At 46.8% G+C, this 13,936-nt stretch overlaps 6 protein-coding genes across 6 annotated transcripts; 2 read left to right on the top strand and 4 right to left on the bottom strand.

Annotated features, from left to right (window-relative positions):
* Positions 1–55: 55 nt before the first annotated feature.
* Positions 56–1,395, bottom strand: F4813DRAFT_364225 (uncharacterized protein). The gene is made up of 4 exons (XM_049243787.1): positions 1,081–1,395; positions 473–1,006; positions 297–329; positions 56–245 (listed from the first exon to the last, which is right to left on the bottom strand). Exons 1-2 carry the CDS (start codon positions 1,314–1,316, stop codon positions 517–519), a joined length of 726 nt encoding a protein of 241 aa, XP_049098358.1. The 5' UTR covers positions 1,317–1,395; the 3' UTR covers positions 56–245; positions 297–329; positions 473–516.
* A 1,119-nt stretch (positions 1,396–2,514) lies between these two features.
* Positions 2,515–2,788, top strand: F4813DRAFT_364220 (uncharacterized protein; the record flags this gene model as incomplete). The annotated part of the gene is made up of 1 exon (XM_049243786.1): positions 2,515–2,788. One exon carries the CDS (start codon positions 2,515–2,517, stop codon positions 2,686–2,688), a length of 174 nt encoding a protein of 57 aa, XP_049098357.1. The 3' UTR covers positions 2,689–2,788.
* Positions 2,789–3,660: 872 nt separating this feature from the next.
* On the bottom strand, positions 3,661–5,026 carry F4813DRAFT_381519 (glycosyltransferase family 15 protein; the record flags this gene model as incomplete). Its single annotated transcript, XM_049245686.1, has 2 exons — positions 3,661–4,578; positions 4,679–5,026. 2 exons carry the CDS (start codon positions 5,024–5,026, stop codon positions 3,661–3,663), a joined length of 1,266 nt encoding a protein of 421 aa, XP_049098356.1.
* Positions 5,027–6,336: 1,310 nt separating this feature from the next.
* F4813DRAFT_364211 (Hira-domain-containing protein) lies at positions 6,337–9,957 on the bottom strand. The gene is made up of 4 exons (XM_049243785.1): positions 9,797–9,957; positions 9,655–9,729; positions 6,681–9,590; positions 6,337–6,624 (listed from the first exon to the last, which is right to left on the bottom strand). Exons 1-4 carry the CDS (start codon positions 9,831–9,833, stop codon positions 6,521–6,523), a joined length of 3,126 nt encoding a protein of 1,041 aa, XP_049098355.1. The 5' UTR covers positions 9,834–9,957; the 3' UTR covers positions 6,337–6,520.
* A 187-nt stretch (positions 9,958–10,144) lies between these two features.
* Positions 10,145–12,494, bottom strand: F4813DRAFT_364210 (Pkinase-domain-containing protein). The gene is made up of 3 exons (XM_049243784.1): positions 11,871–12,494; positions 11,131–11,806; positions 10,145–11,074 (listed from the first exon to the last, which is right to left on the bottom strand). Exons 1-3 carry the CDS (start codon positions 11,905–11,907, stop codon positions 10,816–10,818), a joined length of 972 nt encoding a protein of 323 aa, XP_049098354.1. The 5' UTR covers positions 11,908–12,494; the 3' UTR covers positions 10,145–10,815.
* A 196-nt stretch (positions 12,495–12,690) lies between these two features.
* On the top strand, positions 12,691–13,901 carry F4813DRAFT_390757 (uncharacterized protein; the record flags this gene model as incomplete). The annotated part of the gene is made up of 2 exons (XM_049247063.1): positions 12,691–13,078; positions 13,261–13,901. The coding sequence occupies 2 exons, from the start codon at positions 12,691–12,693 to the stop codon at positions 13,899–13,901; spliced, it is 1,029 nt and encodes a 342-aa protein (XP_049098353.1).
* Positions 13,902–13,936: the final 35 nt, after the last annotated feature.

The raw sequence follows: 13,936 nt of genomic DNA, 5'->3' as shown, positions 1-13,936 counted from the left end.
CGTATGTGTCGCGTGTTCAAGTTTGATTTTAGCGCTAGACTTTTTAATATAAGAAATCAAGTATTCCGTCTAAGAGGTGTATACATTGTATCATTTTTTCATTATTCATATTAAAAGTTTCATCGCTGAACTACCTAACCTACCCAATCTTATAAGCGAAGATGTTGCAAGGTCAGGTGGACAACAAGGCGTTTTTCAGGGCTTGAAGAATACGCCCTGATTCGTAAAGTAGGTAGCGAAGGGCGGTAAGAATGTGGCATCTTACTATTAACCCAAAAAACTCACTTTTTGCCTAGTTTCACAGTAGGAAATGCGAGAGTCTAAACACGGTATGTCGGACGTCAGTGGCGGAATTAAGAATGCGTAGCGGCGAGATCAGAAGATCTGAGCTAGGTAATACTTCGAGATGCGGAGAAAACTAAAGTAATTAGGTAGACAAGACGAATATACTAATCACATTAAGCTTTCGCAGCATTTATTCAGGAGGTTCTCCATATCTTTTATATTGCCAATTAGTCAACTAGCTGGAAGTTCACCCGTTTTTCTCTTCGTCCCCAACTCTTGTAAACGCGGAGCGCCATCCAATTCGGTTATGCCCATCGACAACGGGTCCATACGATAGCCACGGGAGTCTAATCCTAGGAGTTGCTGAGGAGCATCCTGCTTACGAGCCGTGGAGAGTCGTTTGCGTCTATACCGTCTCAGCACAAGCCATGAAACGCCGGAGCACAGGAGGAATACGCCAATGCCGACCCCGACCCCTACTCCACCAGCAGCGCCTGTCGACAAATTCGCGGAATCTCCGGGCGTCGACGTGGAAGTCGCGATAATATCAGATGAATGAAATGCGACTTTGATCGAGTGCGCATTTACACCTCCGTCCCCTGACAACGTCGTTGTGAAAGTATTTCCGAGGCGATCAGTGTCGGTCACGGTGTATACCCTTGTGTCCCCGGGCTTCAAACCCGAAACGCAAGAGTAGTAACCGCCATCACAACTAAACTGGCTTGGGTATAATTAGCCAATTACCTCTTAACCAGCAAAGCTGGCATTAGTACGTCACGAACGAAATTAACTCACGTTGGACAGCACGCCCACACAGTCTCATCGGTACTATGGCTCGACGTAATATCGCATGCACTCACATATCCCGACGGGCATATTGCAGGCGAGATAGTGGTGGCCAGGTCTCTGCCAGCAGGCCAGCAGCCCGTATCGTGCGGGTTGCCGAGGACGAGAGCCGAGTCGGTCCCCCCGTTTGAAGACACCCAGAGCTGGGTTAAGCACGATGGCTCGAGAGCTAAGGTTGTCAACATAGCGGAAGTTACCTTCTAGGTACTTATGAAATTCTGTCCATAGAAGCAAATTTAAAAAACATTACGTCGAGGAGAAAATCAAATCCAATACATACTGTTATTAAATCTCACCAGTCTTGGCTGTCAGCCGCACCCACCTTGTATCACCTCGAAATATGAGATAACTACCAGTTAAACAAGACACATATAATATTATGCGAGAATCTAAAAGCGGGAAAAGATAATCCATCGACGTAATCTTAATAAAATGACTTCTAACCTGTCACTACTTGATAGTTGCCTGTCTGTATGTACTGAGGGCTTACTTGATACCTAGGACTTGTTCTATATAAAATCATATATCACATGTTATTTACTACATAGCCCAGACTTAGAATCACATGGGGCTATGCCATATGTTATAGCAGAATCCTCACAGCGAGGCTTTTGGCTGGAGTGTTAGATGAGGTTCGTACCGAATAGAGTCTGGGTTTCCATTGCGACGGCTCAAACTTCCAAAACATCAACCTGCCTTTCATTAAATGGACTTATTTTATTTTCAATAACATTATATGGTTTCAAATATTCAGATGTATATCCCTGTCTGCGCATACACCTGTCAGTATTCCTTTGGGTCCGATCCGCTAGTATCCATCAAAAGTGCAACGGCAAGCTTGCCTGAAAAATCGAGAAATTGTGGCAGTCATACATGGTTGGGAACTTATAATCAGATCCACCGCCATCCCTCTCGTACGACGCGGCGCTCGCGTTAATCCCATCACAGCCATGTTAATCAAAACATAGAGACCCAACATGAACGCTTTGGTCTGGTGATCCTCTGATCTGGTATCGTCATCCCCATCGGTTTCTCGTTATTGCGCTTCTTCCCTTTTCGAAACGATGGGCGAGTGCACTCAACGGTTATTTCATCTATCCTCCGCTTCTTCGACCTTGGCGTGACTCACCTGTTGCCGGTGTTATTGGTGACCCGCCAACACAAGGCCAGGCACTTTTCATAGGGTATCTGATCCTTCTTAACATGTTTCTATCCGCATTCTAATACAACACTCAGGAGGACCTCTCAGATATCCAACCCTAGTGTGCATAGCAGGTGGTGTTGCCGCCGCGTCTATTCTCCCTTACATGCGTGCATACCTCGGCAACATATATCTGTACTGGGGTGTACTGGGGCTCCCTCACCCAAGCACTTGTCGACTCGATGAAGCCTTTGATACAAAACTTCAATACAAAGATTTTAGTGGGTCATCGTTTAAATCTCCGATCTATTCTAGAGAGCCAGCATGGAGACTTCGCAGTTGTGGTGTCTGGTCCTCCAAGCATGATGGATGAAACTCGTGAAAAAGTCGTGAAATTGTTAGCAAGCTTGCTTTAAGAAGAAGAATTAAACTAGTGGCGGAGTCCTTTACTTACTAATTTATAGTTATTATAAATAATAATTATTTAGAAAATTAGAAAACTTCAAGATGTACAGCTTCATTCTGCTATAGGTATTTCTCAAAACGAAACAGGCTGATATAACTTGCTACTGCCATTGCCAACTACATCACTAACGTTTCACAGCCGCGGTAGTTTCAATATCGAATCATAACTCAAAGCCGTGGTCTGATTTAAGAGTCATTTGTTACCTAACTATCTAGGTATCTGACCTGCCATATTAAGCAAGTTTCAACAACACAACGCAATGGACTGGATGGATGTGTGACTCTGACGTTAGGGCAAACTTTCTGCAAGAAAGGCTAGTTAACGTCGACATGGCACCAGAAATCAGGCTAATTAGCTTTGAAAGCTCGAGGCCCTTGTCCCTGCGTCAGAATGGTGCGATAAAAAGCAGCTCATTGTAAAACCAAATGAGGACTGGGTATTCCTTGGTGAACCTTGCTAGTACAAAGAAGGGAATGCTGTAGGAAAATCAGTAATGTGTAAGCCCTCCTGTGAATCGAATAATATTCTCAGCAGTGCAAGAATGACTTCGATACGACCAATGAGATCATAACGCAACGCAATGCAACGCAAATATAACGGTGGCTTGGCTAGGGCGAAGAAATAGCTCCGGAGCTTCTTCAGATCTTAACACTTAAATGTGAGCTGCGGGGGTAATAATATGGCAGTAAGTTGGCGTTCGTGTATCGATCGGCTTCATGCAAATAGGGGTCACTCTATAGCCCCATGTCCTGGGGATTCACTTCGCCTTTCGGCCTACTCCAAGCTGAGCGGAGCGACAAGGTCCAATTCATGAGGGTTACCCATATCAAACGAAACCCTAAGTTTACTATCCACCCAAAGAGTCGCCCAAAACGGACCTAGGATAATGAACGTGTTGAGTACAGCTCTGCGAAACGTGCCTCTACTGAAAGGGGTTACCATCTCGACCATCCAGAACGTACTCAACACTATCACTGCTCCCAATAATTCCTGTGTCACTATTGAAATCAGATACCTTGTCCTTCTTGACGAGCCATTTACCCCCTAGAAACTTACGAATGCATGGGTCCGAAGGCTTTCGCTGCTTCGACTCATAGGGCACGAGTTTTGCATTGTTGCTGTCGATAGCATTCACGGTGCAGCCGCATGCGAGGCTAGGGATTCCATTTTGACGTTCGACATCTTGTGCCATTGTAGTCCATCGCTGATGCTTGCTGCCGAAGCTTTCGAATGGACCCTCCATCATTGTTCGTGTATCATATTTGGTTGGTTCCGGTACTTCTTGTTCTACCTCTCGTGGCGGCAGCGTCTTTTGTTGCAATATAGGCGCTAACTGGTGTTCATGGGGAGGGCATTGCTCACAGAGACCATGCGCATAGCCGATATCACGAAAGTACCAGATTCGACTCTTAGGCAAGAACATGCTAACGCTGAGCGTATGAACAGGAGCATCCCCAAATCGTTCATAATAAAACCCACCAGCTTTGTCCAGGTGTTCAAAATACGCCTTATGCTCTTTGCTGCGAAAGAATTTCAGAGAACCAATCTCGAAATTGGAGTAGAATTGGCAATTATTGTACTCCCCATCACCCAGGCCCTCCTTGGCACCTGTGTGTGGACGAATCACATCATCATGATCTTCAGCCGTGTACAGTAACCAGTCGAAATCTGCATCGTCATCTATCAACTCCTCATTACGGTCGATGAATTCTTTGGTTCGCTCCCATAGCGAAGGGAAAGATCGAGCATCGTCGAGAATGGCCATATTAAATCCATACGCCATATTGTTGTCTTGCATGAATCGGAACACGTCGTAATTGATATCACAGAAGAACTGTACCTGCAGTGCCTTCGTCAGCCGTGGGTATCGAAAGGGGCATCTCCGACAGGGACGAAATATAGTGACTTTCATAAACAAATTAGAAAGAAAGCTAACTTACAGCGGGCTCAACTCGCCAGAACCAGTCATAATTGGCAAGACGCTTTTCCGAGGCGAATATACCAGCGTTCCAACGACACATATGATGGTAACTTTGCAACCACGCCTTGCCAACACCAATACCACCCATGAATTGACGACCAATATCAAACCGGTCGATATCGATCCAAGACGGAATTCCCCAGTGTTCTTGAGGGATGCGTTCGAAGTAGCATTGGGAATTGGTAGCCTCAGACACGGCTGTCTTAAACTCTTCAGTGAACTCCTCATTATTAAAGAAGACCCAATCGTATCTATGGGTTTCCCGCTTGTTGAATCGAGCTTCCACCTGGAGGATGCTGGTGACCATTTCTTCGACCTCCTCGTTTCTCACAAGAGAGATAAACGCAGCCTTTGGACGTGTCTCGATTAATGCCTGTACCTGTTGGGTCGGTAGATCTCGTAGATCTAGGATGGTATTCTTGCGGAGCCATTGGATTGGATGGCTAGTATCTGCTTGAATAGTATATCCAGCAGGTGGATGCGGCATAGGGGGTACGTAAGCGTCAATGACTGGAGTTTCTAGATGGATTGTCTTCTCCGGCTCCCAGGCAGACAACCAAGCACTGCCTACGAGGGCAGATGCTAGGCAGAAGATGACAATCTTACGAAAGGAGAAGGGCCTTCAGAAAATACAGTAGTATTAATTGATTGGTCATATCGGTTGGTATAACTGGGAACGTACCTGACCCGGCGAGGAAGAAATTTCCAATTGGAGAACCCTTGGATCTTGCTATGGGTTGGTTCAACTGCATTCTCAGGAGCGATAGCCAGAGTATCATCACCTGTTTCATTTTCTTGAGGAGTGAGACTCAGGGGCAGAGGAGCAACAAGGTCGTCAATCGAAGAACACGACAAGGACGCTACATGGCCTCTGCTCCTGGATGATCGGGACACATGAGCACCTCCCCCGCCCGCATGTCGAGAGTATGCCTTGGGAGTATGGAACTCCATCTGTCTTGGACAAGTCCGTAATAGTTAACACAAGTACCGGGTATTAAAGAATCGGCAGGGTGTCCTTCACAGAAAAGGAATAGACTAACCTCGACGCGACACAGGTTAATCGGCAGTGACGGCAGTGAGAATAAGGGGGCGCTCAAAAAGAAGACGTGATTGAAATCAAGGCAAAGATGCTTTGGTAGGTGGTAGGTGGTAGTCAATTGTCCTAGAAGACAATTGTTCAAGGAGAGTTAGTAGGGCAAAGTGCAAACCGGTGAAAGGTGAAGGAAAATAACGGCAGATGTTTGTACTTGACAATTGACAAAAGGCTTTTGACGACGTGATGGCGGTTAGTGTTGTTTTAGAAAAAATATAGCGCCTCTACTTCATTTTAAGATTGGATATGGTTGATTGCTGGTTGGCCGGGAACAAACAACCTTAGAACCAGTTGTACCTGTCATAGGATGTCAGGGAAACACCGCCATTCGACATGGGACGTAACTTCCTCAGCACAGTTCACGGGAACCACGGGAACCACAGGGACGAATCTAGTCCACCGGTCAGATACCGGTCAGATGCCGGTCAGGGGTCGATTCACTGAACCAGTCACCTGTCCCTTATCCGATTGTAGGTCACGCATATCGCCCAAGTAAACGCTATCAAAGTAGGCACTGCAGAAGGTAAATGATCATCTAGACTGTACTCTGAAGTCTTATTGGGTTATGGATTGAGGTTATAATACAAAGTGATATCGGATTAGTTAAGGACAATGAGGGTTGGTACCTAGGCCTTGGAAGCCAATAATGAACACCCCTTATTTTCTGCCTAACTCCCCCAACTCCCCCCCCTTACTAGAAACGCTGCATCACGTTTCAACTATCATAGCGTCGCCAGTTATGTCATCCTCATGAGTTAGCTCGAGGATTCGTGCATATTGTACAGTAATGCGTTGGAGTTCCCTGAATTTTCCTGGGTGGCAGTTAGTATTGAGCCAAAAGACCGAGTTCGACCATGACACAACTTACCTAGAATCATCACAACGCCTTTCAGTAGGTCCTTACGATCCCACCCGCAAATATCATCATCTTGACTATACCACCCCTTGCCTCCTGTATTACCCCCCTTTTTATCTTGCAGCACACCTCCCACTAAGCTGTTGAGAAGCTCTTCTACTTTCCCTCGGTGCCCTTCTGCTCCGATCCGTTTCGCGTACATGAACAGATATAGTCGGAACTCGTCCTTCGAACCCAACTGTAAGGCACCAGCAATTCGGTTTTCTAAATGAGCAATACTAACACTAGACTCGAAGGTCTCGAAACCATCCCTCGACAGTAAAGTCTTGATTAAGCGTTGTAAGGTATATGCTCTCCCCTTCAGCAGGAACTCGTTCGTTGTGTGTCGTTCCAAGTAGGGAATGATGCCAGCTGAAACAGTCGCTCCATCACTCTGCCCGTCTTTGGAAGATGTAGAGCCAACTGCAGTAGACTGCAAAGTCCCAACTGAAGAGTCATTACTGTTCCAGTACTGGCTACCCACAGCCCACCACGATTCCGAAAGTCGTTGCCAGGAGTACATTGTTGGGGAATAGTAATATCCATCACCATTTGTAAGGGTGACTACAATATGACCGCTAGAGTTTAAATGTGCAGATGTAACACCAGGACCCGGCATGGCACTATGCGTCTGGAGCGAGCTGATGGCAATCTCCAATACAGGCGCAAGCGATACCGGCGGATGGGGTGAGGATAGTGTGTTAATATTCCAAACATGACATATACCAACCGCTGTAATGCAAAGCAGCCACCAATCGCGACACTCCAGAATCACCGGCTGGGATTCCAACACCATCGCATTTACCAATCGACGGCCTGCGGGAGTCCAAGTATACAAGCTGCCATCTTCACATGCCGCGGCCCAGAATCTCTTGCTACCAGTTACAAGGATAATGGCCCGTGGAAGATAGTCTTGCCACAGTAGACTACCACGTTTCGTGGCCGTGATATGCGAAGGGTCTCGAATCGATACCGGATTCTTTGCTTCTAAGATGACGTTTTCGGGCACTTTCGATGCCTCCTCTACGCTACTTTCATCCTGCAAAACGCCCCGTTCTAATGGACGGATAATATGTGACCTAACTTTAGGTACTGCTAGACGGACTTGAGAAACTGCGATAGAGGGATTCAGGATGGCTGGTCGGAGATATTCAGGGGTTGGTATAAGACCATGTTTGGGGGGTTCGAGAATCGCGGGTTCAAGACCTTCTACTCCATTTCTCACTATAGTTCTTGGTCCAGAAGCTGATCGCTTGTTTGGGGGATCATCGTCATCTTCGCCCTCCGACGCAATCGCTTTCCTTTTATTCCCAAGAAGCATAACTGCTAGACCGCCCTCTGGCAGTCCATCGTATGGCTTCGAAAGATCTAGTATCGTTTGTGGCGCATCGTTTTGCGCAGCTTTGGAGGAGCTAGATCCCACCAGCTGGCTCTGGGGAAGTGATGACTGACCGGTTCCAGATGATGAGATGAGCATAGGTGCAACTCTCTTCTTCCCGTCCTTAGTTATAGTTACACGGGATTTCAGTTCATTCACCCGCTCGGCCGCTTTATCGGCCGACTCCTCTACGACGGGGGCCTTTTCTTTCTCTGGCTGGACATCTGTCTGTCCATTTGTCGCCGGCAAATTCGGTGTTGCAGCGCTACTCTTAACTCCATTCGTCGTAGGTGGAGCGTCTTTAGGAAGCGGATGAAAGTCGCCCATTAGCGCTCCCATTCGCGATTCGGCACCTTTTCTCTCCCCTTCCTTGCTGTGGTTCTCAAGCTGAAGCCCATCGACATCTTCCGCTATTCCCATAGCTTTTCGAGAGGCACCATATTTGGATAAGGCCTTGTCCGTCTCTTCCAGGTTGGCCACCCAGCCCAATTCTCCGGTGTCAAACTTAACTGCAACAATACCGCCATCCAGACTCGACGCAAATAGAATTTGACCATCAGGGGTCCAGGCAAGGTCCGATATTGACTTTGATGCCATGTCTTGCAAAATCACCACAGGTCTTGACGTATTCGTGTTCCAGACGCTCAATGTCTTGTCTTGGCCGGCCGATGCTATCACCGTCACCAAAGTCCCCCCAGAATGACCATTAGTTGCTCCATTCTCCACAGGCTTTTTCGTATGAAACAACCTAGGAGAGAACATGCACACTTCTGTAGGACCTTCGTGACCGATCAGATTGATTTCACTGTCCCATCTAGTTCGCTCAATTATAGCGACCGAACTTACGGGGCCGTTGACCGCATTAGCTGCAGCAATATGATTACCATCAGGTGACCATGAGCACCTTCTGAAATATGTAGTTAGTGGTGATGATTTGAAGGGGGCGCTAATAGTGGTCTCGAGTTGAAAGTTGTTAACCATATCATGTTGAGTCGCATTAGGGGCAGGAGGAGTAAACCGAAAAATCTTGATAGATCGGTCGTCGCTAGCAGTAGCAAAGAATTTATTGGCAGGGTCGAAAGTAATACCCTTCACATGGCTCTGGTGATTTCCAAGCACCTTGAGCTTCTCGAAAGTGTGACCCGACCAGATGACGACCTTGGAATCAAGACCCACAGAGACAAGAATCGAGCCATCGTAAGACCACGCAAGATCTTGGACATCATTGTCGTGCCCTATCAGTCGCCTTGAAGTCTTCCAATTCTCGACAGGTGGTGGCTCGTTCGTTCCGAAAGGCGCGATAGTAGGCGGGCCACTCTCAAGCTGGTATATACATATGATCTTGTCATCTGCCCCTGATGCGAGGTAGCGGCCATTGGGCGAGAAGCGCACGGAATGAATGGTGCCGAGATGATGGCTCATATGGCAGAGCTGCCTCGGCTTCGTGTAGGAAGGATCGTCGGCATTATAGATAGATTCGGTCGACCAAACTCGAACATGACCATCTAAAGCAAGTAAGATATCAACGCAAATAAAGCTGGTAGTGATCAAACATTGCTAAAAACGCACCTCCACCAGCTGTTGCAAGTCGCTTTCCATCAGGCGATATGTGGCAGCTGTAGACTTCGAAGTCTTTCTGTTCGCCTTCAGAAATAATCAGCCTTGTTTTCTCTATCTTCAGAAAGCTCATCAACAAATACAGGCCTCATACCTCTATGGCTCAGCCATGATGGCTTAATGATGCGCATGGTGATTCGATAATTGGGATTGTAATTCGCATGTCGGCATAGAGTTGACGTCAATTAAACTAAGATGGGAACGATCAGAAATAAATGCGCGTGGCTCAGAAGTTTCAATACAATGTTGGTTGACGAAGAATCCGTGGCGCGCGACGCGGCCCGAGTTTCGATCAATTTAAAAGTTTACGTAATCTCTCTTTTCAGCTAGGCGATACATCTTGGAATACTTGCCTACATGTACCTAACCTTTAGCTTCACGTCACCTCACAGTGTGCCTAGCCCGGACTCAAGTATCCGGCAGTCGGTATGGAATTAGCAACCCCACATATATGTGCGCCTAAGCCAGCTGATGCATGTATAAGGAATATGTGCCTACAGGACATTTCTACATATTATGGGTAAACCCTTATAAGATATGCATAAGAACGGAATCGTCAAGCTCATCAAGCGGAGAATGTAACAAATCTTAATTGCTTCATCCTACCTAGGCATGCAATGGTAAATACAGCATCTCTGAAGCCGAGCAACTAGATCAGAGTTCAGACAAAAGAAAACGAAAAAGGGGGCATTTCCGGTCCGGCGAGAAGATCCGAAGACCTATGATCATCATGCCGCCGTATCCATAACCCCCAAGGGGAAAAAGAAACCATTCTTTATGCATAGTTCCCTTTCCTTCCTGACTCCTCTCGAATGCCGAGTCCCTCCTCCTAACGCCATGTAAAGTCATCGTCCATGGACTGCATAGGTTGCGAAAGCATGGGAAAACCCAGGAAGAGGATACTTCCTCCACAAATCCGCTCAAGGCGTAGGAGACACAGAGTATTCCTGATAAAGAACAATCTGATGATAGTGTTACATAGTATTGTCGACGTTGTTTAATGCCCGAGTCGCCGTATCCTGAAAGGCAATACTAATGCTCCGTATAAGTAAGCATACTTTGCTTTGGACGAGTCGTAAGATGCCTAGTTCATTCAACAAGACGAAATATAACTTAAGCGTGTCCATTACTTCCATACCGGGTCGATTGGCGAGGTACATCAGAGAAGTAGGGGTGGTGACAGGCTTGCTTGGCAGAAATTCGACCGGCGGGATCGTATACGAGCAGAGCTTCTAGAAGATCGAGACCGTTGTCATCGAGGTTCGAGCACAAGACCGTCGAATGGTCGCGTATCCATTTAGGGAACGAAGCTTTGAAGTCAGGGTAAGAAGTAACTCCAGGCCATACCTCCTCAGTAGGAGTACCCAGTAAGCTAAAAATGCAATGAGCAATGTGTAATCACAGACAGCATCGAGAAGATACACTTACCGGAAGGTCTTGAAAATCTGGTCGATCTCCGAGTCTCCGGGGAACAACGGTTTCCTGGTGCACATCTCTGCAAAGATACAGCCTACGGACCACATGTCAACACCTGTGGAGTACTGTCGACCACCAAGCAGAATCTCCGGAGCTCGGTACCAGAGCGTAACGACCTCGTGGGTGTATGTTCTAAGGGGCACTCCAAAAGCACGCGCCAAACCAAAATCGGCAAGCTTCAGGTTTCCATCGCGGTTAATCAGCAAGTTCTGCGGCTTGAGATCTCGGTGCAGGATTCGGTGGCTATGACAGTATCGTATTCCTTCGCAAAGCTGGGTCATAAATCGGCGAACCATGTTACTACCCAGCCCAAGACGTCCCAGTTCGGGCCCCGACCCTTCAGGTAGAGCTTTACCGCGACCACCATCGCTGACGGGAAGCGCCTCCATGTACTTCTTCAGATCGAGGTCGAGAAACTCGAAGACTAAGTAGAGCTTGTGGCCCTCGGCATGGACGATGTTAAACAGTCTGACGATGTTGGGATCACGCATCTCCTTGAGCAGAGAGATCTCTCGGATGGCGGTACTAGGAACACCCTCATCCTCAGATTCGAGACGAATCTTCTTCAATGCGACGATACGACCGCCATGGGCCAAGTCTCGGGCTTTATAGACGACACCATAAGTGCCTAGAAGTAGATTTCATTTAGCAAATAGCGAGTTTGAAGATTGAGATGCAAAAGTTCGCCTTACCTTCGCCAATCTTCTCAAGTTTCTGGTAGTTATCCATTTTCAAGAATGGCTACTACTGCACTAGAATTGAATTGGATCGAAGGAATGTAAGAAACAAAATTTGGATTGGAGGAGGGGCGTTAGATGATTATGGGAATCTCGAATACTGGGGGGTAACCTGCACCAAAGAAGTTGGACTCGGTTGCTATTTACTCGAGCGTTTAAATAGTGGTGTGGGTTGGGGGGTAACGACAGAAAACGAGGGGCAATAGTGGGAGAGAATCTCGACGAGGATAACCAGAACAAACGTTGCCTGAGTGTATCAAAAGGAGCGGACAGAGTTAATCCTGTACGATCTTGCAGTCTGTTAAAACTCCATTGGTACCGGGGATATGTTAAGTACTGCACGAAGTTCAGTTTGCTGCGAGGATCGGTGGAAGGGTTGTTGGCGGTATGTGGGCTGAAATTGGGATTTTATAGCTCATGAGTGTGGATGTTTTTCCAATAATACAGGTAAACAGTGGATTCATACCTAACTTTTGACACGCGCCGACTTTGTGGCTAACAAGGCCAAATCGCGTTTGTGGCTCGGGATTCAGGCCGCTAATGCACGTTTATATAAGCAGCTATGATACATCATGTACATACACGTCTAATCTAGTATGTACCTATGCAAGTGTGTACCTTATATTAGGTTAGGTACCTACATGTATCTTTTCGGCTTTAAACCTGCATGCGGTACATAATACTCTTCCGTATCTTATCACTACAATGTAATTTCTACATAATGCATACATTCCATTTCACATGCATACAATTGAAGTGACAGGGACATCCGAGCATGAAAAATGTCATGATCGAACTCCCTAACTCTACAAACAAGGAAAAGGGTGCTGCTGGTATCTTATCTAATCTATCTACACAAATACCTATTCCTACGTCTTCGCCCACTATGACCCTTGACCTCACTACCCTAGACGCCCATGAGCAACCAGATGGAGAGCTCAAGGCTACGTGGAAAAGATATTCGAGGACTGACCATGAGGAATTCACGAGTCATCCGGACATAGATGAGCTAGACCCCCCGAACACTGTGGGCGCATTCAAGCTAGCAGGGCATATCCCAAGTGAAAATCTCACGGCTTCTTTTAAGCAACTCGAAGGTAGTGACTGGGATGGAAGCCAAAGCGTTGAAGATGCTCCTTTCTATTTTCATCCTTTACTCCCAGGTAAGCCTACTCGTTACTATTACGGCGATTATTCTCATACCAGATTACAGGCTTGCTTATATTTCCCTCTCTAATACCCCCAAGAACGCAAAAAGCATTGTTATACCGCATGGTTCATAGGGATCTAAGCAATCCTACCCACCAGACTAACTTACACTTACACTATGATCTTCCCTACTTAGAAGAACAAGATAAGGCGGATGTTGATTCCCGGTCTTTCTTCTCTTACTCTCCAGAAGCATCTGCGAAGTTTCTGCCCAAAGACCCGACCGTTCACAAGTCGCTGTCTATCAAGCAAGTCCTTGAACGGCGGTTATCTTGGGTCACTCTCGGGGGGCAATACGATTGGTCCAATCGAGAATATCCTAATCAAGCTCCTCCTGATTTTCCTCATGATATTGCCAACTTCCTTCAGACCCTCTTCCCGGATACTGCTGCTCAGGCCGCTATTGTCAACTTTTATAGCCCAGGGGACACGATGATGATGCATCGAGATGTTAGTGAGGAATCAGACAAGGGTCTTGTAAGTCTCAGCATAGGTTGTGATGCATTATTTATGGTCGCGCCAAATGGCTATAAACACATATCGGCCGGTAAAGAAGCTTCCGAGAAGCCATACCTTCTTCTGCGACTACGATCCGGAGATGCCATTTACATGACCCAAGAATCCCGATATGCTTGGCATGGCGTACCAAAGGTTCTTAAAGGCACCTGTCCAGATTTCCTAGCCGATTGGCCGGCCGAAGGCGACAAGTTTCAGGAATGGAAAGGATGGATGCGGAATAAGCGCATTAACTTGAACGTCAGACAGATGAAAGACTGAATTTCATATACATCTTAATGTTTGAAGAAACTACA

This window comes from Daldinia decipiens (genome assembly GCF_022478715.1).
Source record: "Daldinia decipiens strain CBS 113046 unplaced genomic scaffold F4813scaffold_23, whole genome shotgun sequence".
Taxonomy (NCBI): Eukaryota; Fungi; Ascomycota; class Sordariomycetes; order Xylariales; family Hypoxylaceae; genus Daldinia; species Daldinia decipiens.
This window is presented reverse-complemented; position numbering and strand designations above follow the sequence as displayed.